The sequence below is a fragment of the Sciurus carolinensis genome, chromosome 18 (genome assembly GCF_902686445.1).
Source record: "Sciurus carolinensis chromosome 18, mSciCar1.2, whole genome shotgun sequence".
In the NCBI taxonomy this organism is placed as follows: Eukaryota; Metazoa; Chordata; class Mammalia; order Rodentia; family Sciuridae; genus Sciurus; species Sciurus carolinensis.
In genome coordinates, this window is record NC_062230.1 from 19,919,846 (window position 1) to 19,940,382 (window position 20,537).

Genomic DNA, 20,537 nt, shown 5'->3' on the forward strand with positions numbered 1-20,537 from the left:
ACTCACTCCCGCGGCCCCTAGGGGAGGCAAAGGAAACTCTCTGGTCCCAGCAGTAATTAGCGCCCCCCCCTCCCCCCGCCATTCCAGCACATCTGGAATCGGAATTTCCTCTTCCCAGGGCGCAAGGAACGACACAGCTTGGTTCGCGCCTGCTTGGTCCTCCAATATGCCCTCTGTCCACGACCGGACCCCCCATGGGACTTCCCCCTTTGCCTTTTACAGAAAAACTCAGATGAAATGGGCCTTCCCATCCCCCAGGAGAACGGCGAGTTTCCATGTTTGTGAAAAATATAAGGGGTGACAGGTCAGGGTCTGGAAAGGGGAGACCCTTCCTCTTACAACATGACCCCGGCCAGCTGCCAGGCAGCTTCTACTCTGGTTTTCTCTCCTGGTCTCCCTCGCAACGCTTAGGAAGCGCCCTTTTCAGCACCACCAGCGCGCGGACAGCTCTTCTCCGCCCCGCCTGCGCCCTCAGGCCCTCTGCTTGGCGGGCATTGGCTGAAGCCGCTTTCATTAACGTTCAGGCTCCCGCCATGGGCTGGCTCTTGTGAAGGCCAAGCGGGAGGAGGAGTCACAGGCTGACTACTCGAGGGACTCGCAGACCCGCGGACTGGCGGTGGCCTCCCTGCCCGCAGTCTCTGAGCCCGAGCGGAGTCAGTCAGTCCCCGCTCTCGCTCCGCCCCCTTGGTTTGCCCCGCCCACCCAGGCCCCGCCCCTCCTTTTCGCATTGCGGGGTGCTGGAGGTTGGCACAGTGCCCCCTGTGCCCCACGTGGCGCCGGGGCCAGGCTGTTGGGGGCAGGGAGGCAAATCCAGAGATGAGTTACCCCTCCCCCCAGAGCTGAGTTGCGTTGCCACTGGGAGGGGTCGGAGGTAGCTAAGCAGGGAGGGCTGCGGGAAGGAGTGACGTCAGGGTGAGTGGGAGCCAAGGAAGGAGCGAGTAGGAGAGAGGGAACGAGAGAGAGGCAGGACCAGCGGGTCGGGTCGAGTGAGAAGCGAGGGCAAGAAGGAGAGAAGAGGGAGGAAGGAGAGAAAAAAAGCCACCACGGAGGAAGACAGGCTGCGGGGTCCTGGGCTGCGGGTCCAGGAGGGGTAGGAACTGCTGTCCGGGGAAGCTAGAAGGAAAAGGGAGAGCGAGCTAAAGAAGGGGCGGGGGTGGAGGGAGGAGAAAAGAGAGGCGAGTGGAAGACTGAGGGTGGAGAGAGAGGCAGAGGGAGAGGACACTGCCAGAGGAGAAAGAAGAGAGAGAGGAAGAGAAGGGAGAGGAGAGTGATAGAGGGAGGGGAGACAACTGAATGGAGAAAGAAGAGGTAAGAGGAGAGGAGAGAGGGAGCTAGGAGGGTTCCTAGTACCTGAAGGAGGGGATAGAGAGGTACAAAGTAGAGAGGAGACCTCAGAGGAGCCAACGAACCAGGAGCAGGAATGTGGAAGGGAAACGGCCCAGGGGGGAACCAGGAAGCAGCCATTGAGGGGACAGGTGGAGAGCTGGGGGGACAGGGAAACTGGGGTCTGGAAGATGCCCCAGGCCTCTTGGCCAGGGCCTCCCTGCCTGTCATGCTTCCATGGCCATTGCCCCTGGCCTCCTCAGCCCTTACCTTGCTCCTGGGAGCCATCACTTCCCTGTTTCTCTGGTACTGCTACCGGCTGGGTTCCCAAGACATACAGGCCCTAGGGGCCGGAAGCAGGGCTGGAGGTGTTAGTGGTGGGCCTGGGGGATGCCCCGAGGTTGGCAGACCAGGCTCACGGAGCCCTGGGGAGCCTGGAGAAGGACCCAGAGCAGAAGGCCTAGTGAGCCGTCGACTCCGGGCCTATGCCAGGCGCTATTCATGGGCTGGGATGGGTAGGGTGAGGCGGGCAGCTCAGGGTGGCCCAGGCCCTGGAGGAGGGCCAGGTGTCCTGGGCATTCAGCGCCCAGGCCTGTTTTTCCTGCCAGACCTGCCTTCAGCCCCCTTTGTGCCACGGGATGCCCAACGGCATGATGTGGAACTCCTAGAAAGCAGCTTCCCTGCCATTTTGCGGGACTTTGGGGCTGTGAGCTGGGACTTCTCAGGGACTACCCCTTTGCCTCGGGGCTGGTCCCCACCCCTGGCCCCTGGGTGCTACCAGCTCCTGCTGTACCAAGCAGGCCGGTGCCAACCCAGCAACTGCCGTCGGTGCCCGGGAGCCTATAGGGCACTGAGGGGGCTGCGGAGCTTCATGAGTGCCAACACCTTCGGCAATGCTGGCTTTTCTGTCCTCCTGCCTGGAGCCCGGCTCGAAGGCCGCTGTGGGCCCACCAATGCTCGGGTTAGATGCCATCTGGGTAAGTAAATCCTGTCTACGGACAACTCCCTTGCCTCCACAATTCCCATCCATATCCTCTTCTCAGCTGCTGAACCTTTCTGCTATGAATTTTCCTCAAGCCTTCCTTCTTAGGAATCTTCCATGACTCACTATTGCCCACAGTAGTTTTTTTTTTTTTTTTTCTTTTTTTCTTTTTTTTCTTCTTTTGGTTCTGAGGATTGAACCCAGGGGCCCTTTACCACTGAGCTGTATCCCCAGCCCTTTTTTATATTTTATTTAGAGACAAGGTCTCCCTAAATTGCTTAGGGCCTCACTAAGTGACTGAGGCTGGCTTTGAACTTGTGATCCTCCTGCCTCAGCCTCCAGAACCACTGGGATTACAGGCATGTGCTGCTTGCCCAGCCACAGTAGCATTTTCTGAGTTTCACTTCTCTGCAAACCATCTTAATAAACTCTACCATAGTCATTTAACCCCAGCATGTTTCTTCACATTGACTTTTCCCCAACCTTTGGTTTTAATTATTTCATGAACAGGAATATTTATAGATCTGTAAGTGATCATCAGTATTATTTACCCTACATAGAAAGTGCTCATAAAATCAAACTTAAATTAAAAAGAAAGAAAGTCTGAAATATTCCAGTTAAATACTCAGGTCACTCCAAGCCTGAAGCCTCTATTTTCTTCATTGAAAAGGTACCAGTCTAATAGCACCAAACTGAGATATTCTTTTTGATGTTTTGAAGGTTGAAAGAAAATGGGAAAGAAATCAACTTTCTGATTGTTAGTCCATGCCATAATCTTGTTTCACCCCAAAGTATCTCCTGTATGGCCAGTTGAATATGTCCTGTACTTTGGGCAGGCTGTCCTCAAGACCAAGTCCAGATCCTTCCTCCCCTTCCCTTCCACCATGCTCTAAATCATGAAGGCCTTTTGGCTGCTCCAGGCAGATGCCACATGCTGTTAGACTCTCAACTTCGAAGGCCTTCCTCCTTATTGCTGCTTGGAAGACTCCTACATAGCCTTTGGGAGTATTTTAAAATCCTGTGCTTCCTCCAGGATGCCTTTCTGTTCTCCATCATTTAAGTAGGCTGCTCAGTTTTCCCACCATGCTCAACTGTGTGATCCTTGGGCCAGGATGGAGTCCTTAGTTATATTTTGTGGAGAAACAGTGCCTGCAGATAATAGGTTCTTGAGTTGAATTGTCAGGAAACCCAGGAAATGCCATTTTCTCCAGGCAGCCTTTTCTATTCTCTAAAAATGATAGACTGTGCTTCCCACAGCGGCACTTCCCTGATCTCCTAGCAATCCTTTCATCCATTGCTGTGTTGGTTATACTCCAGTCACCATCCAGAGAGCAAGGAGTGCTGCTGACTGAGCAGGGTGCCCTGGGCAGAGGCAGGAGTGTTATAGATACCTGGTCTCTTCCCACAGGTGTGAAGATCCCCCCTGGCTGTGAGCTGGTGGTTGGGGGTGAGCCCCAGTGCTGGGCTGAGGGACACTGTCTCCTGGTGGATGACTCCTTCCTGCACACAGTGGCTCATAATGGTAATGGGGCCTCCATTCTACTGGGGGTGGGGGTGAGGATGGAAGAGTGAAGGAGACTTAGAGGGCTACAGAATCAGGCCTGCTGACTTCCTGTTCCAGCACCACCAATACCCAGCTGCACGATCATGAGCAAGTCACGTAACTCCAATCACCTGTGTGGCAACTCTATATACAATATATACATACATAAATATATATATATATATATATATATATATTTATATATATATATATATATATATTTTTTTTTTTTTGGTACAGGGGCTAGAATTCAGGGGCACTCTACCTATAATCCCAGCTCTTTCTTAAAATTTTGAGACAGGGTCTAAGTTGCAGAAGCTGGCCCCCAAATTGTGATCCTCCTGCCTCAGCCTCCCAAGTTGCTGGGATTATAGGTGTGTACTACCAGGCTGCAACTGCATTTTTTTTTTTTTTTTTAAATCAAGCAACCACAGGTTAAATAAGTTCATGGGGGTGAACATAAAATGGTTATCAGCACAGGACTCTAGGTCTGGATCACTTGGGCTCCTCTCCTACAGGAGCTGTCAGATCTTGGTCAAATCACTTCAGCTTGTTACACCTTAGTTACTTTGTATAACTATGGGGGTAACTATGGAGTTACCTCATCACGTTTTGCTAATCAAGAGTTCATAAAGGGCTAGAACAGGAACCGGCACTTACATACTGTTTGCTTTTGAGTCTCTCCTGAGTGCTTCATGTCAGCTGCTGTTGTTTCTATCCCCGTGTACCTTAGGTACCCCTGAAGATGGGCCTAGAGTAGTCTTCATCGTGGACCTCTGGCACCCCAATGTGGCTGGGGCTGAGCGTCAGGCCCTCGACTTTGTCTTCGCACCAGATCCTTGAAGGAAGGTGTTCCTTTCAGACACCTGGCTGGAGAGATGCTTGAGTGGCAGCCAGGACCTTTTCCTCTTTGAGGGTTGGGAGGGGGCTTGGATGGCCAGTAAGCACTGAAATATAAATGTTGAACCCTTTCCTAACTCCTGTGTACTTCCTTCCCAGATACCAGCCTCAGGAAGGTCTTGGGACAGGGGTTCCTGTCTTCTGCCATATAACTAGTCAGGTATCTCCTCACACAAGCCCTCTCCCCATTCCTCTCCCTGTGAACTGACAGCAGGCTTTCAACTCAACTTTATTCCAATAATTTAATAGAAAATTAAAATAATAAATAATATCAAACAGATCAAGAAGATAGCCAAGCTGGCATAGGCCCAGGCCAGCCTAGTACAAAGTTAAGGAGGTGGGAGAATGGTGGGGAGCGAGGGAGGGAGGCTGAGTACCCTGTACAATGGTGGGAGGCGGCTCAGAACGCGGTGGATGTTACCAAGGGCTGGCTCAACACTTAGGCGTGTACACTGTATTAAAAAAAGAGAAGGGGAATTCTAAGTCACTCTAAACCATCTGGTGAAGGAAAAATGGCAGAACAAGAATGGGGATGAGGGGCTGAATGTGGTCTTCTGAAGGGCTGTCCTGAGGGGAGAGGCTGGAATGTACAGTGCTGTTAGCAGTGAGAATGATCGGAAAAGGGCCACAGTGAACTGTACCATGCAATGAAGGGACAGAAGACCCACGACTTGGCCAGCAGAGCCGGGGCAAAGGTCTGGGGAGGGGAGGAAAAAGAGAGGTATGGACTGGGTCGCAGAAGCAGGAGGAAGGCAGGGGAAGGGTCAAAAGTCAGTCCTTGAAAACAATCTGTTGGCCATGAGGACGTTCGTCGTGGGTGATGTGGCGCCTGACGTGGATCCTGCGGACACGGTGCTCTCGGTTCTCTTCATCTTCCCCTCGGCCTGTCCCACCACCTCCAGCTGCACCCCCTGTGGCCTCAAGGAGGGCTGGGTCTGGGCCCCGGGGAGTCTCATAGATCAGGATGTTCAAGGTCTCCTCGAAGATCCGGGCCTCCGGGAATTCCACCTGCAAAAGGCCAGCAACCTCCCCACTCCTACCCTCTGGTCCAGTCCCACAGCCCCCTTCCACCACAGCTCCTCATACGCCTCCCAGCTTCTGTAGATAGTTCTCAGGCTCAGGCTGTTCCCTCTGCAACTTCTTTACTTGGCAGATTCATATTCCAAGGCCCAGTTCTGAAGCTAGACAGGCAGAGTGACACTATCCTCAGCATGGGGAATACAGCAGTACACAAAACTCAAAAGTGCCTGCTCTCAGCATGTTTCCATTCTAGGGAGAGGACTCAGATAAGCATTCAAAACAAGCTAAGTCAGATGGTGACAAATGTGAAGAAAGAAATCAGGAAATGGGAATGAGATTGGTCATGGCCAGGAGTGTTACCTCTTTAAAGAAGGAGGGCCTCACTGGAGGGTGACTTCTGACCAAAGCAGGGGAGGCAGACCAGGGACAGCTAGGGAAAGCAGACTGTGGAGTGGCAATGGTAAGTGTGACAGCTCTGTGTCAGGAGTGTACCTTTTGGATTATTCAAAGATCACCAAGGAGGCCAACACCATCCAGCCAGATTGATGACATGGATAGGAATGAAGTCAAAGAAGTTGTTGGGGCACTCCACCTGTGTGGCCTTGGAAGGTTATAGTAAATGTAGCTTTCTAATTACTGGTTTATCTTCCTGTCTTCCCAGTTGCAGAAGAAACCTTCCAGAAGTGGAGTCATTCATTCATTCATTCACTCATGCATTCCATCAATGTCTCCTAGCTTCCACTGTGTAACAAGGGCCAGGCTAGTGCTGGGGAGACAGGAAAGAAAAAGGCAAAGAATTGCCGGGCCACTGAAGCAGCCCCCCATCTCCCCACCTATATGCTAATACAAGTGCTGTCTCCAGCTAAGAAGGGAGTGTGACCAACTTTGACATGGCTGGATTCCAAGTTCATGAGCAAAGATGTCCCAAGGAAAATGATGCTTGGCTTGGGTCTTAATGGCTAGGGACAAGTTCATTAGGCAGAAAGGGACAAGGGGGAAAAAAAATAATTCCAAAAAATGGTGTGTGCTGAGGTGAGAGGTGTGAAGAGGCCTTGGGTAGATTTGAAATGACTGTGGAGTACCTGAGGTACATCCTCACATCAAGCTCAGAAGGGCAGGTGAGGAAGGGCTTGCTCTCTACTCAGCTCATCCTTCTCTGCGGTTCCAAGTCTTGGGCAGTGTTTAGTGCAGAGCAGTACTTGAGACATGTTTGCCGATGACTGTCACGTTCATGACTCAGGATCTACAAACTCGAATGTATTCCAAGAGACCACGTGGTTTCAAGAACCTTTTGTTGGTAACAGACCTTCTGAAATTTTAAAGGCAACCGTGGACTTTGTAGACAGAAAAATGCACACACACCTCCAAACCTACACACTACTGCAGGGGACTATAGAAGTCAAGAACCCTGCTCTATGAGACGCCCTTGGTTCAATCCTCAGCACTGAAACAAGACAACCCTGCTCTAAGCCAACACCCTTTTACAGGGAAATAAAGACCACTGAAATAAGATGACCTGCCCAAGTTACACAGCCAAGACCCCAAAACTCTGGTCCCTGACTCCAGCTGAAGGACTCTTCCTACGGGATCAGCTAAGCTGCCTCTGTCCAGGGTCCTGGTCCTAACGCCCTCATGCCTCCCTGACCAGGCTTTGAACCCCTCTGACCTTGGTCTGCTTCTTCTCCGTGGCATAGACAATGGAGGTGCAGCACACCTCGGCGATTTTACGACCCTGCCCGTAGAAAGACCAGCAGCAGATCTCGTCCCCGAGGACATCCTTGAGGAAGAGCAGTCGCCCATGGAACCGCAGAGCCAATTTGTCAAACAGCTCGATGTTCTTAAGTAGGTTGTCATCTGAAGTGCTGAGGACCAGGGTGCCAGCAAGGCCTCAGTGTGACTGGCTTCCACTTCCTGCTCCCCCCAGGGATGGCACTGATTCCTGTCACTCTGGTCCTGCCCTGCAGGAGCTTCCAGCCAAGTAGGTCTCAGAAGGGAAAGAGCATTTGCTGGGCAAATTCCAGCAAGCACAGCAATTCAGCTCCCCTTGCAGGCTTGTGAGCCAGGCTGCCTCACCAAACTGCCACACCAGGCACCCCAGCTCCGCCACTTTTTAACTGGCTGACACTATGCAAGTTACTTCAACTCTTGGTGCCTCAATTTCATCTGTCAATGGAGAGCACAACACCTACCTCAAACCAGTGGGAGAGTTGTGTAAGTTAACAGCACACTTAGAGGAATCTGGTTTGAAAATAAGCACTTAGTCCACGACAGCCGTTACCATTTTGGCTTCACCTAAACCTGTGTCCTGAGGATACAACTGAAGCCTTAAACGGGGAAGGATCTACTCAAAGTACCCAGTGGGCAAGTGGCAGAGCTGGAATGTGCAATGAAGCAGACATCCTTAGAGCCCCCGTGTGGCCACAGCCTCCCCTTGGACCAGCAGCAACCCCAGCATTTGCCTGGTGTACACGGGCACACACACACCCTGCCCCACCACAGTGGTCACCTGGTGTAGGAGTACTTGTTGTTACTGCGGTTGTGCAGGAGCTTCACCACGGGCTGTTGGGGGAGAGGGGGAGAAGGATGGGGGTCAGGCTGCAGGGAGAGGCCCTCAGCCTCCACCCCACAGAGCTCAGGGGCCTCACCTTGGAGGTGCTGGCCAGGAGCTGCTGCTCCTCCCGGGGAGATGTCACGGTGGGGATGAGGCACAGCGGGGACAGGTTCTCCCTTTTTTGCTGGGGAAGAAGTGGAAGGTGATTAACAGCACAACCAGAGGTCATTTGCTACATCACTTAAAGGCCTTCAAAACCTGCTTGTAGCCCTTGCAGAGGAAAAATCCAGACTCAGTGGTCCACAAAGTTGTGCAGGATCCCATGTCTGCTGACCTGATTTCAGCCCACACTCCTCCCTTGCTGCTAGGCTGCCTGCCTTGCTCCTTCATGCTTCCAGCTATGTTCACCCTGGCACTGGGCTTCCACTCAGCTGTATGCACTGTTAGCCACTTTGTACCATTCAGATCTTGGCTCAAAGGTGCCTCTTCACAGTGCCAGCCCTGCTTGCTAAGGGCCTGGCTAAAGCAGCCTCCTATGTTTCTTCCTTTACATATTATCAGTTCATTTTCTTCATAGCACTTAAGGACACTTTCTAAATTTTTGTTTGTTTATGATCTGTTTCTTCTTACCTATAGGAAGTAAGTAACCACTACACAGGTGATGCTCAATAAATATGTGTTGAATGTATGAACCTGGCTAAGTGGGATGAAGCTGAAGAAATAGAAACGGATACATAAAAGTCTACTTCTTGTCTTTTAGAATCTTCATGCCAAAACCTCTCTCACTTCTCCCAATCTTGAAAATGAAAGATACAATTAAAATACAACTTCATGCACATACACACGGAGTTGAATCCAGGAGTGCTTAACCACTGAGCCAAATCTTTTTGAGACAGGGTCTCCCTAAGTTGCTTGGGACTCACTAAGTTGCTGAGGCTGGCCTCAAACTCCCACTCCTGCCTTAGTCTCCCGAGTTTCTGGATTAGAGGCATGCACCACAGTGGCCAGCCAGTTTCCTTTTTTTTTTTTTTTTTTTTTGAGAAACTGCTCTTAAGAATTCTTCAAAATTAATAAGGCAGGCTAGTGTGGTAGCATATGCGGTAGCCCCAGTAACTTGGGAGGCTAAGGCAGGATTGCTAGAGACTAGGAGTTCAAGGCCAGCCTGGGCAACATGACGAGATCCCACCTCAAAATTTAAGTAAATGAATAAAATTAAATTTAAGTGGAATAAAAGTCTACAACTGGAGTCAAATTTTTTGGGGGGGGGCGGGGGTTACTGAAGCCAGGGCGCTTTACCACTAATATACCTTCCCTATTCTTTTTGAGACTGGGTGTCACTAAAGTTAACCTTCAAATTGTGATCCTTCTGCCTCAGCTCCTAAGTCACTGGGATTACAAGCATGTACCATGCATGTCATCTGCCTTAGTTTTAGTTTTTGTAAAAAGAGCAAAGTGGAGACACTCTATATACTACAACCATGATAACAAAAACTGTAGTTCTGGTGCAGAAATGAAAAACCAATGGGACACAATAGAGGGCTCAGAAGCAGACTGGTGTATACTGCTATTTGAAATAAGATGGGGGGTATGGAGTGTACATTACCTATTGCTGAACAAACTGCTCCCAAACTTAGCAGCTTAATTAACAAAATGTGTTCATTTTTTCAGTTTGCATAAGTCAGGAATTCAGCAGAGGCTTAGCCAGGCCATTCTGGCCTCAGGCATCTGACGTCACGATGCCCTCTAGAGGACCCATTTCTGAGAAAGCTTACTCGTATGGCTGGTAACAGTCGTTGGCAGGAAACATCTAACCCCCGCCATACCAACCTCTACTGGGTTGCTTGAGTATCCTCATAACATGGCAGTTGACTTCTCCAGAGCAAATAATCCAAGCGAGAGCAAGGTGGAGGCCTCATCGTCCTTTGACACAGCTTCATCAGCCTACTCAATGTGCATGGAGGTGACAGAAGGAACGACTACTTGGGGATAAGATTCACTGGGCACTGCCCTGGAGGTTGGCCCCATAGTCCACCCTCTGATGATTCACATGCAAAACCCACTCACCCCTTCCCAACATCCCTCAAAGTCTCATCCCATTACAGAATTAACTCAAAGTCCAGAATGTTGCTGTCTCAATCAGGTCCAGGTGGGGCAAGGATATTTGGCTGTAATCTCCTAAGCACAGTTCCTGAAGGATATTTCTTCTCTAACTAAAGACCTGGGAATAAGAAACAAGTTGTCTCCTCCACACACTCAATATGCAATGGCTGAACAGGCACAGGATGACCACCAGGGGCACTCTTGTTCAAAAGGGGGCAGGGGAAATTACTGGTCCTGGAGATTCTGCAATTCACTTGGACACAGGTTGGGAACTCTTTAATGCCTACCCCTGTTCAGAAACAATTCTCCAGGCTCCTATGCCGAGTCATCTTTCCTTTTCATGAATGACGTTTGCAGTTCCAGAGTTTCCTCAGTCTGCTTCCTGCCTGTGGAATTTGGGAGTCCAAAGTTCTCTTCTTTTGCTGTCTCTGTCCCTTTTGGTCCAAGCTATTACTGCTTCTGTATATAATTATCTTTGATATTTATTGTCTTGTAAGTCTTGGGGTTCACTTCCTAAGAAAGAAACTATACCCACAAATCTCTGCAAGACATGTCCTTCTCTACTTTGGGCTTGTGCTCAGACTCCTGAGGGACCACATCCTAAGCACTTCTTAGAAGTGCTATTATTTATCAAATGAGTCTCTGAGGCATCTTCTTGGATATTTCTGGGAACTTTACAATCAAAGGACTTTATAATCACATTCCTGGATTCATCTTTAGACCATGTTTTCCTGAGAACACACTGTATTTAATCTTTACCTGGCAGTCAATTGTGAATTTGAACATAGTTATTATTCGAAAGGCTGCGAATTTCTAAATCCAACAATTTCTGGCTCCTTTTTGTTCCACTGCTTTTTCTTTAGGTTACTCTCACCTCTTCTGTCTTAGCATAAGCAGTGAGAAACTATGTGGTACCTTCAGCAGTCTATCTGGGAACCTCCTTAACTAGAAAACCACATTCGCTATGTACATTTTCTACCTTCCAAATTACCCTAGGAAACAATGTAACTAAGCTTTCTGGCAGTACATAACTTTTCATCAGTTTCCAAGAACATTTTCCTAACTATTAAGCCCTCACTGCTGCCTCCTCAAGATCATCAATCTTCTATTAACAGACTCTTCAAAGCTCTTTAGGCTTTTACTAACATTATCCTCAGTCCTTTGAGTTCCTGCCTATTTCTCAGTTCTAAAGCTACTTTCACATTAGTTTTTTTTTTTTTTTTTTTTATAGCAGATGCCCCAGTCCAGGAACTAAAATCTGTATCTCTTGCTGAGTAACAAACTACTACAAACTTAGCAGCTTAAAACAAACGTTTATTATCCCACATACTTTCTATGGGTCAAGAATTTAAGATTGGCCTAGGTGGGTAGTCCTGGTTCAGGGTTTTCCATGAAGTTATAGTCTAGATGTTGGCCAGGGTATGTCATCTGAAGACTTGACAGGGCCTGGAGGATCTGCTTCTGAGATAGTTCATCCATATGGCTGAGAGTTTGTGCTGGCTGTTGGCAAGAGGTGTCAGTTCCTCACCAAATGGATCTCTCCGAGGGTTGCTTAAGTGTCCCCACAAGATGGCTGGCTTCCCAGAGTGAATGATCCAAGAGAGAGGCAGAAGCAGTAGTAATGCCTTTTATGACCTAGCTTCAAAAGTCACATTATCATTTCTTCAACAACCTATTTGTTACATGTTAGCCCTACTCAGTAAGGCAGAGGAAAACTGCTCACTCTATGGAGGATTTAAAAAAAAAAAAAGTTAAATTTCTTCACATTTTAAAAATTGAGTTCTACCAAGAGTAAAATGTCCATCTATGAGGAGATCCATATATGAAACTATAAAAATAGAATTATATGAGCTAATAAAAAATGTAGCACAGGAAAAAACTTCTCATATAAGGTCCCCCCTAAAATATACCACTAGGAAAAAAAAATGGTGATTTGACTACATTAATGTCAAAAATTTCTCAGTTGACAACAGAAAATAACTTTGTAAAGAATCCCATGGAATAATGTTGAGAAATGATAGAATTATAACTTCTACAACCATAGTGAAATTACTGATTCAGGCAAGGATTATCAATTGGTCTGTTGTTGATAGGTAACTGCTACCTACAGTGCCCAAATAATACCCTACAGATGGCTTTATAGTTGGCAACAAGGAAAGTGAACACAATGAAGGAATCAAACCACCATCACCTGAATCCAGGGGCCAATTATGTGCATCATTAATGAGGGGTCATATTAGCAATATTATGAATCCTTTGATATAATCCAATATGAAATATATAACATACCTACAAGGTGTTCTAACCAAAATGTTTAATATCAAATATGGTCTAATTTATAGGAAATTCAGGACAGGGCTGGGTAACCAGAAGAAAACAATCAGGCAAATTTGGTAAGCAGCTCCACTGTGCAGGACAACTAACAGTCTCTAATAAGTCAGCATCATGAGAAAAAAGGTCTGTTTTGAATTGGACAAGACTTACACAGAACATGATAACCAGATGCAATGCGAGGATCTAGACTGGATTCTGGTTTAGATGAATCATGTACAAAAACATTTCTAGAACAACTGGAGAAACTGGAATATGTCCTGGATGTTAGATATAAACTTTATTGATACAGAAAGATGGCAATTATTTGTGGGAAAAAAAAACAGATTATAAAACATTACACACAGCATGATCTTATTCTGGCAGAGACACATATTGTGCATGCACATATACACTAAAAGACCTTGGAAAAAAAACTGTTGCTTTTAATTTTTTGGTTTTCTGTGTTTACTAAAGTTCTACAGTTGATATTATAAATACTGCTTTAAATATAATGAGTGGTTATTTGTAATTTTTAAAAATCAAGGATTTCTATTCAACAACAGATGCTACAGACAGGTGACATTATAAGCGAAAATACTGGCAATATTTAAAACTGACTACAAATTATTATCTGGAACCGATTTTACAACTGGGCTTCCTTATGTGAATCTCAAAACCTGGAAAATAATTTGAGTTATTTTCTGAATCCTCCCAAGCAAGATAGGTAAATAGTACTATTCTGGATGCTTAGGAAAAAAGTTAACTTATTACCTGTAACATGCCTTAGAGTATGTATAATACATGCCATTACATAATAGGGCTTAATTCTCCCTAGGAACTAAACTAAAATATGCAAAAGGATCTCTGCCAAGCAACAAGAAAAAGGAAACTCAGTAGAAAATTTGGTAAAGAATATGAATAAGCAATTTACAGAAGGGCGACACCAAAAAAGCTAGTGAGTATGAATATGAAAAGATGCTCAATCTCATTAGTAATCAAGAGGCACGCAAAGTGGAATGAGATTACTCTATACCCATCAGACTGGCAAAATTAGAAAGGAGGATGCCACGTGTTGAGAATTTGAAGAAATGGGATTTCTTACACACTGAAGATCAAGATGAAGCACTATAACCATTTGGGAAAGCAATCTGACAATATTTACTGAAATTTAGATTGCATGTGTACCATGTCCCAGTAATTCTTCCAGCTACAATCATAAGAAACTCTGGTCCAGGAGCATAAGGGGACATGTACAAGGATACTCACAGTGGCACTATTTGTGGGGCCAATCTAGGTCTCCAACCTCAGGGGAATGTATAAATAAAATATAGTGAGTGAACACCATGGATTCCTATGCAGCTGTTAGAAGCAAAGAACTAGATGTGCATGCAACGGCATGAAAGGATTTAAAAAAAACAAGTGCTGGATGAAAAACTATGAACAACACGAACCACTGCTCAATGACATTTATGAAAATTTTAAATGTATACACCAAAAATGCTTTAGTTTTTCAAGGGTACAAACATAATCCAAGCATATGTTATCAAAACATCAGGAATGGATGGATACCCCTAAGGAAAAGGGAAGTGGACAGGAGATTGGGAAGGAAGAGGAAAATATAAAAAGAGAAAAGATTTGTAGAAACCAAGGATGACTGTGTGCCATACAAGGAGATGGGAGGGGTCCCCAGGAAACCTAGAAAGGTGACAGATGGAACATGAAAGAAAAGGATCCACTTGGGAGTCAGACAACCTGGGGGTGAATTTGAGTTCTGCTGTTTACTGGCTCACTGACCTTGGTTGCATTATCGAACTTCCCTCATGTTTCTCTTTATGTCAACCAAGGGTACAAAATGTACACACCACCAGACAGCAAAATCATTCCCAATGCACAGTGGGTATAAAGTAACACTAGCTCAGTTTAAAATCACAGAGCAGGAATGTGCTTCTAAGGTCTAGTTTAATGTTTTTCAAAATGCCAAGTGGTAACTCATTAATGGGTCATGAAATAAGTTTAAAGGGTCTCAAACAGTATTAAAGAAGAAGGAAGGAAGGAAGGATAGAAGGAAGGAAGTGAGGAAAGAAACAATATATCCAAGTACATTTCACTAAAAGTATCCTTTCATAAAACTCTTATTTCAGTTATACAAATGCATATAAACTGTATTTTCTTCCCTAAGGGCTGCAGTCAAAAAGTTTGAAAACCATGGATATTGTCCAAAGGGATTTTATACCTTTGAATTTTAAGAACCAGTAAATATTCCCTGAGATGAAAGTTATTCAGAATCACTACTTTTTAATCTATAAAGGGCATAAAAAGAAACTCTTATAATCTCCTATTATTATTGTATCATAAAAGACAAGATATTTTAACATTGTTAAAACTGAATAGAATAAAAGGCTTTATGTAAAGCTCATTACACTGTACTTATTTTTCCTGACTCTTTATCTTTTGGGACCTAAGGACAGAATGTCAGCAGTAGGAACTGACTTGCTCAAGGTTGCTCAGTTAGCTATGGCAGAGGTGACAAGGACCCCTCTGGGTCCTGACAGTGCTTTCTAAGTCCTGTTTCTCAGAATCCACAGAAATGGAGCCCAGCAGATGCAGCTCTTCAACCCCCAAAACCCTATTATGGAGGGTGGTTCTGCTTCTGTAAGATTTCATTTGACGAAAAGAATTTCACTAAACAAAAACAAAAACCTGAGGGAGGTGGGAGCCATGGGAAAATGCTGCCTCCTGGGACAGGACCAGATCCTGGAGGTTATTACATTCCAATTTAAATTTATATATTTTCCCCCAGTGGCATAGGGAACTACTGAGGACTTCTGAGCAAGGGAGAGAATAGACTGGGCTGTGCTCAAGGATAAATTACTCAGGCGGTAAACAGCTGGATTGGCTGGGCAGGACCAGCAAGAAGCAGAGAGCAGGTATTTATCATCCCAACAGTCCTCCCATGGGGTGGTGAGGGGGCTCCGCTTGAGGAAGTAGGGATGAAGAAGAACATACTCCCAAATTTGCTGGGGTTATGGCCAGTCACAGCCAAGCTCTCCACGCCAGACCCTGTATCTCCATTTTCCAGTCCTAACAGCCAAATGACTGGGCAACTCTCCCAGGCACTTGGGCATAGGAACGTAGGAGTTAGGGGAGGATCCTCACCTGTAGTGCCAGCTGGCAGTCCTCAATCAGGCCCTGTACCAGGTAGTAGCGGGCTTCTCCTAATAGCTCCCCAAGTTCTCTGGTACTCTCAGGAAGTGGCACAGACCCATCCCGCAGGTAGTTGAGGATCGTACCAAAGTGGCGGCCGCTCCGGTCAATCAGCACCCAGCCTAGGGGGTGGTCAGAGACAGGAAAAAGGATGGCTTTGCTGGGGGCCCGAAGCTACTAAATTTCTATGAAAAAAGGATTCCAAAGTTACAAGAAAGTCTAAATACTGATCTGTTTCAAATCTCTACTATATCTAAGCAATCCCTTTCAAAAACCTCTAGTGAGTTTTCCTAGATTTTTACTCATACCCTGTCACAGAGAATTAATTCCCTCCCCAATCTGTTCTATAGTCAGAAGGCTTTTATCATGAGAAAGTTTTTACAGAATTACCTTATCAATAACTCTGTTGATTCTGACTATTTTATTTAATTAAAATATCTACCCTTACCCTCCACTTCCCTTCACTCCCATTTTAAATTTACATTATTCATAGGACTTATTAACTGATTATATACATGTATTTTATTGTTTACTTGCTTATTGATCTTTTCCATCCCCCCCCCCCAAAAAAAAGCAAACTCCATAAGACTAATCTTGTCAGACTGCTTTACCAAAAGGTCTCTAGCAGTAACTGATACTTTACAAATACTGAGTAAATGAATTCTTCACCTTCAGTATTTGACGGCTGAACTCCTCCCAAATCCTTATTTTCCTGCAAACTTCAAGGTTCTACTAAGGGTATGGGTCCCAAACTTGACTGCAACACTCCAAGAAGGTAAAGTTCACAAGCCAAGAACTGTCCACCCTCTACTCTGGGGTCCCTGATAAACCCAAAGCAGCTTTCTCCTTCTACGTTGTATTTAAGGATGATTCCTCGGGCATACAGGGACTTGTGTTAGGGAAACAGAGAAAGCCAAGATCTCCGACTTCTCCAGGCTGGCTATTAGCAACTCGGAGACAGAGAGGGGAACAAAAAACTAGGCAAGTTGGAAGAAACGGACGGAGGTTGCCTGAAGGGGTGCTGCTGGCAGATGGGCTGGTTCCCAAGTCTTTTGAGGGATGAAGGGTAGGAGAATCCGTAACAAGGACTACGAAGGGACGTGTTGAATCACTTACCACAGCGCCTGGCAGAGCTAGGGATTCCATTAAGTGTTGGTTAGTGCTAGGGATAAAAACTGGGGAGGAGGCAGATTTTGAATGAGAAAAGAGAAATACGACGGGATTCGGGAGCTGGAGAGAGATGAGAACGAACTGACCGGACGGCAGTTTAGCTAGAGAAGGGACATGAGGAGACTTGGCTATGAAAACCTGGGAGAAAGATTTGGGAATCTGGGGGATAGAGGGGGGCACGTGATAGGGTGGCGCGCATACCTCCGGCGTCTGTGAGCACCTCCACGCGGCCGCTGAACATGGCCTTGAGCATGGTGTCCTGCCCCGTGAGGGTGCGCAGCGTGGTGTAGTGCAGGGAGCCACCCACGTTCAGCTTCACGTACTTGCTGTTCGGGGTCAGGGGCTTCAAACCGTAAGTGGCGGAGGCAGGCTCCGGACCCGAGGGCTTAGGGACGTCTAGAGATGGGGCCTCGGCTGCCGCCGGGCCAGAGGCCTCGGCCGACATGCCAGATAGCGGTAGCGGCGACCCCAGGCCTTCTCCGCCCGCTGAGGCTAGCTTCTAAAGACCCGGGACCCCAGCCCTCGGGTCAGAGCTCGCTGCAAACACGCCCACTCTAAGCCGCTACTCCGCAACACTGGCGCTCCAGCCACCCGGAAGTCGGGCAACTGCGCAGGCGCACCTAGGCCCCGCCCATGGCGTAGGGCGGGGCCACGAGTGCGGAGTACGCGCAGTTGGGGGCGTTGACCGGTCACGTGCAGAGGAGGTTGGCCTGGTAGGGCCAGGGGCGAGCTGCCCGAGAGCCGGGGAGTCAAGACGAAACGGGCGTTTGGCCGCTGCACCATGTGGATGCAAAAGGCGAAGTCTGCGACCCGTGATCCGGTCTCTGCTCGCGGAGGCCTTCACCGGCGTGAAGGAACACTGAAGCCCAGAGTGGGCAGGGCATTAGGCAAGGTTTCCCGCCTGCAGTCCCGACGCCTTTGACAGACTGTGAGAACTGCCAACAGAGCTCCGAAGGAAGCTCTCAAAGGAGGCCAAGGACTGGGGGATCCCAGCGGAGGTGGCAGTGGTACTGGTGCGCCAAGAATGGAAGGTCTGTCTGAGCAGGTGGATGCGGAGTGTTACCTGGGGAGAAGCAGCCATGTGGAAAGGAGAGGGAAGGGAGTCCAGGCAGAAAGAAGAGACCAAGCCTGGTATATTGGAGAAGCAGAGAGGAATGTCAGCGGTGGCTGGAGCAACTGAGCAAAGATCTTAGAATCCCAGCTAAATCATGAAAGAAAGAAGAAATAAGATAGGAACCCACTGTAGATAAAGTGGTGAGAAGAATTTTTATCTAACCAGACCCGGTTCCAGTTTAGAGACTTAACAGTCTACCTTAATGTTTAGCTTTGCCGAAGGGAAATACAGAGTCAAAAGAGTTTTCGTTTCGATCCTACCACATTCACTGGGAGATCCTAGGCAAATCATTCTCTCTGGACTTAGTTGGTTCTTTTCCCCCTTAGCGAGGGGTGCTAGTTTAAACGTCTGCAGGAAACAGGTAAGAGTGGAAACGAGTGAAGTGGGCCAGTGTTGAGGTATTGGAGAGAAAAGGGCCTGTTGTAACACGGAGAGCTCATGTTCTGCCAAAGAGGCTTGTCAATTCTGGCTTTTCAACTGTAGTAATGAAAAAGAAAAAGCAGCTCCTAACAGCTGGGAACTGGCTTGCATTGTCTCTCCAGAAGCCTTGATGTTGCTAGGAGCTGGCCTGGCACCAACAGTGGTGTTGTCCAGTTGAGCAGAATTGCCCAAAACACCAACATCAGGCAAGGTTGCATTCTGACTGATAGATCAAGATAAAGACCATTGCATAATCATGTATGAACCCCCAAACAAGAATATTGTCCAAACCACAAAAATGACCAAACACAACTCCCTCTCTCACAATGTGACTGCTTCTGCTTTACCAAGTACAGCTTTAGCTCTGGTTCATTCTTCCCATCTTACACATCAGAATTATCAATATAACAAAAAATAATTATCCCTGCTTCCTGACAGCATCCAGCCTAGAAAAAAATCCCTCCTTTCTTGAATCCACCTATGAAATCACCTAACACAAGCCCAAATCCTATAAATAAGTCTCCTCAAATGTGTTCTTGCTAAGAAGTCCAGGGTTTCCCCTGGGGTTTTCAGTCTCCCTTGTTGAACTACAGGTGCATTCCTGGTGGCCTGTGACTGGAGGGCATTGTCAAAAATAGAAGGTTCAGGGCTGGGGAGATAGCTCAGTTGGTAGAGTGCTTGTCTTGCAAGCACAAGGCCCTGGTTTCAGTCCCCAGCATCGCAAAGAAAAAAAAAAAAGAAGGTTTACCTTGATTCTGCTTAAGTCCTCACTGCCTTGGACTGTAATTCTCAATTCTAATAATTTTGAGTTACATAGTGAATTACAATTGACTTTACACAAGATCTTTGCACCGCTGAAACCTCTTGTGTTTCTGTTTGAGGTGCCATTCTGCTCATGGGTTGGAGGTAAAACTTGTTGAATTGGGCTCTGACATTTGGTTGGGATCCTTAAGCATTAGGGCATTTTGTTTCTGTTTTTCTCCCTTGGAATAAGGTCTCCATGGACTTTTTGGTTACCTAATCAGATTTTTACTTTTCCTTGGTGCAACTTTTCTGGGCTTCTACACCTGTTCTTATAGTTTATGTGCTTGTCTAGTGTTTTTAATGTTGTTCATCTAAAAGAGGGAAAGTCTAAACAGAAAGGGGAAGCAGGTAGCCCTGACGTCTAAGGGCATTACAAATGTTCAATCTCTGGTGATCGAATACCGGTTGTCTCTCGAAGAAGTTGGGAATTGTAAGGAAGAACTTGACACAGGTAACAGCATTTTGAAATATATCCTCCATCTTAGAACAATAGTCACCTCATGGTCCCTCTGACAGCTTGACCTAAACCCCAAACAATACTCCATCATCATAAGAAAGAAAATTGTTACCTAGGACTGAAATCCTGAAAAACACTGGTTCCTTAAGAACATGACACCACAAGGAGTCAGTCCCCTAGCAACAGGCCAAAAGTCCCCTTCTCTTACTCCCTTATATCTACCCCAGGCTGTAAGTGGAAGACAGGTCTCAGTATCCATGGGACCCCCCATCTGCAGGTTTGTGTTGAATAAAAATGTGTTACTATTGAGCCACCTCTCTTCTCTATTTCCTTCCTTCAGTTTGTTCCTTACAGGGATGCCAACTGCTCCAGGATTGTGCAACTAATTAGCATCTCAGAGTCTGATTTGTTCTCAGAGTTAATGAACAATCTCTCCATCAACCAAAGGCCAATAAAACTATCCTCCAACCCACTCCAATTCAAAAAGTATTCTCAGACTAGTAGTGTCCTTTGGATAAATTTTTCCAGTGACCTTGAAAAATATTAGTTCTTAGTTTTGTCTGAATCCCTGACATCTGCTTTGTTTCATTTTTTCTGCCAAGAATCAGAAAATTTTCTCTGACCATGGTCAATGAT

The 20,537-nt window shown here is 46.7% G+C and overlaps 2 protein-coding genes across 5 annotated transcripts; one reads left to right on the forward strand and one right to left on the reverse strand.

The window, feature by feature from the left end:
* Nucleotides 1-918: 918 nt before the first annotated feature.
* On the forward strand, nt 919-4,849 carry Asphd1 (aspartate beta-hydroxylase domain containing 1). 3 transcript variants are annotated; one of them, XM_047533736.1, is made up of 4 exons: nt 919-1,090; nt 2,124-2,300; nt 3,714-3,827; nt 4,582-4,846. In XM_047533736.1, the coding sequence occupies exons 2-4, from the start codon at nt 2,195-2,197 to the stop codon at nt 4,689-4,691; spliced, it is 330 nt and encodes a 109-aa protein (XP_047389692.1). In that variant the 5' UTR covers nt 919-1,090; nt 2,124-2,194; the 3' UTR covers nt 4,692-4,846. The 3 variants fall into 3 exon arrangements, with proteins under 3 accessions (XP_047389692.1, XP_047389691.1, XP_047389690.1); XM_047533735.1 differs by lacking the exon at nt 919-1,090 and adding an exon at nt 1,248-1,308; XM_047533734.1 differs by lacking the exon at nt 919-1,090 and having other exon boundaries at nt 1,383-2,300; nt 4,582-4,849.
* A 122-nt stretch (nt 4,850-4,971) lies between these two features.
* Kctd13 (potassium channel tetramerization domain containing 13) lies at nt 4,972-17,702 on the reverse strand. 2 transcript variants are annotated; one of them, XM_047533733.1, is made up of 6 exons: nt 17,308-17,702; nt 15,889-16,058; nt 8,414-8,503; nt 8,275-8,327; nt 7,435-7,630; nt 4,972-5,200 (listed from the first exon to the last, which is right to left on the reverse strand). In XM_047533733.1, exons 1-6 carry the CDS (start codon nt 17,549-17,551, stop codon nt 5,078-5,080), a joined length of 876 nt encoding a protein of 291 aa, XP_047389689.1. In that variant the 5' UTR covers nt 17,552-17,702; the 3' UTR covers nt 4,972-5,077. The 2 variants fall into 2 exon arrangements, with proteins under 2 accessions (XP_047389689.1, XP_047389688.1); XM_047533732.1 differs by having other exon boundaries at nt 4,972-5,756.
* Nucleotides 17,703-20,537: the final 2,835 nt, after the last annotated feature.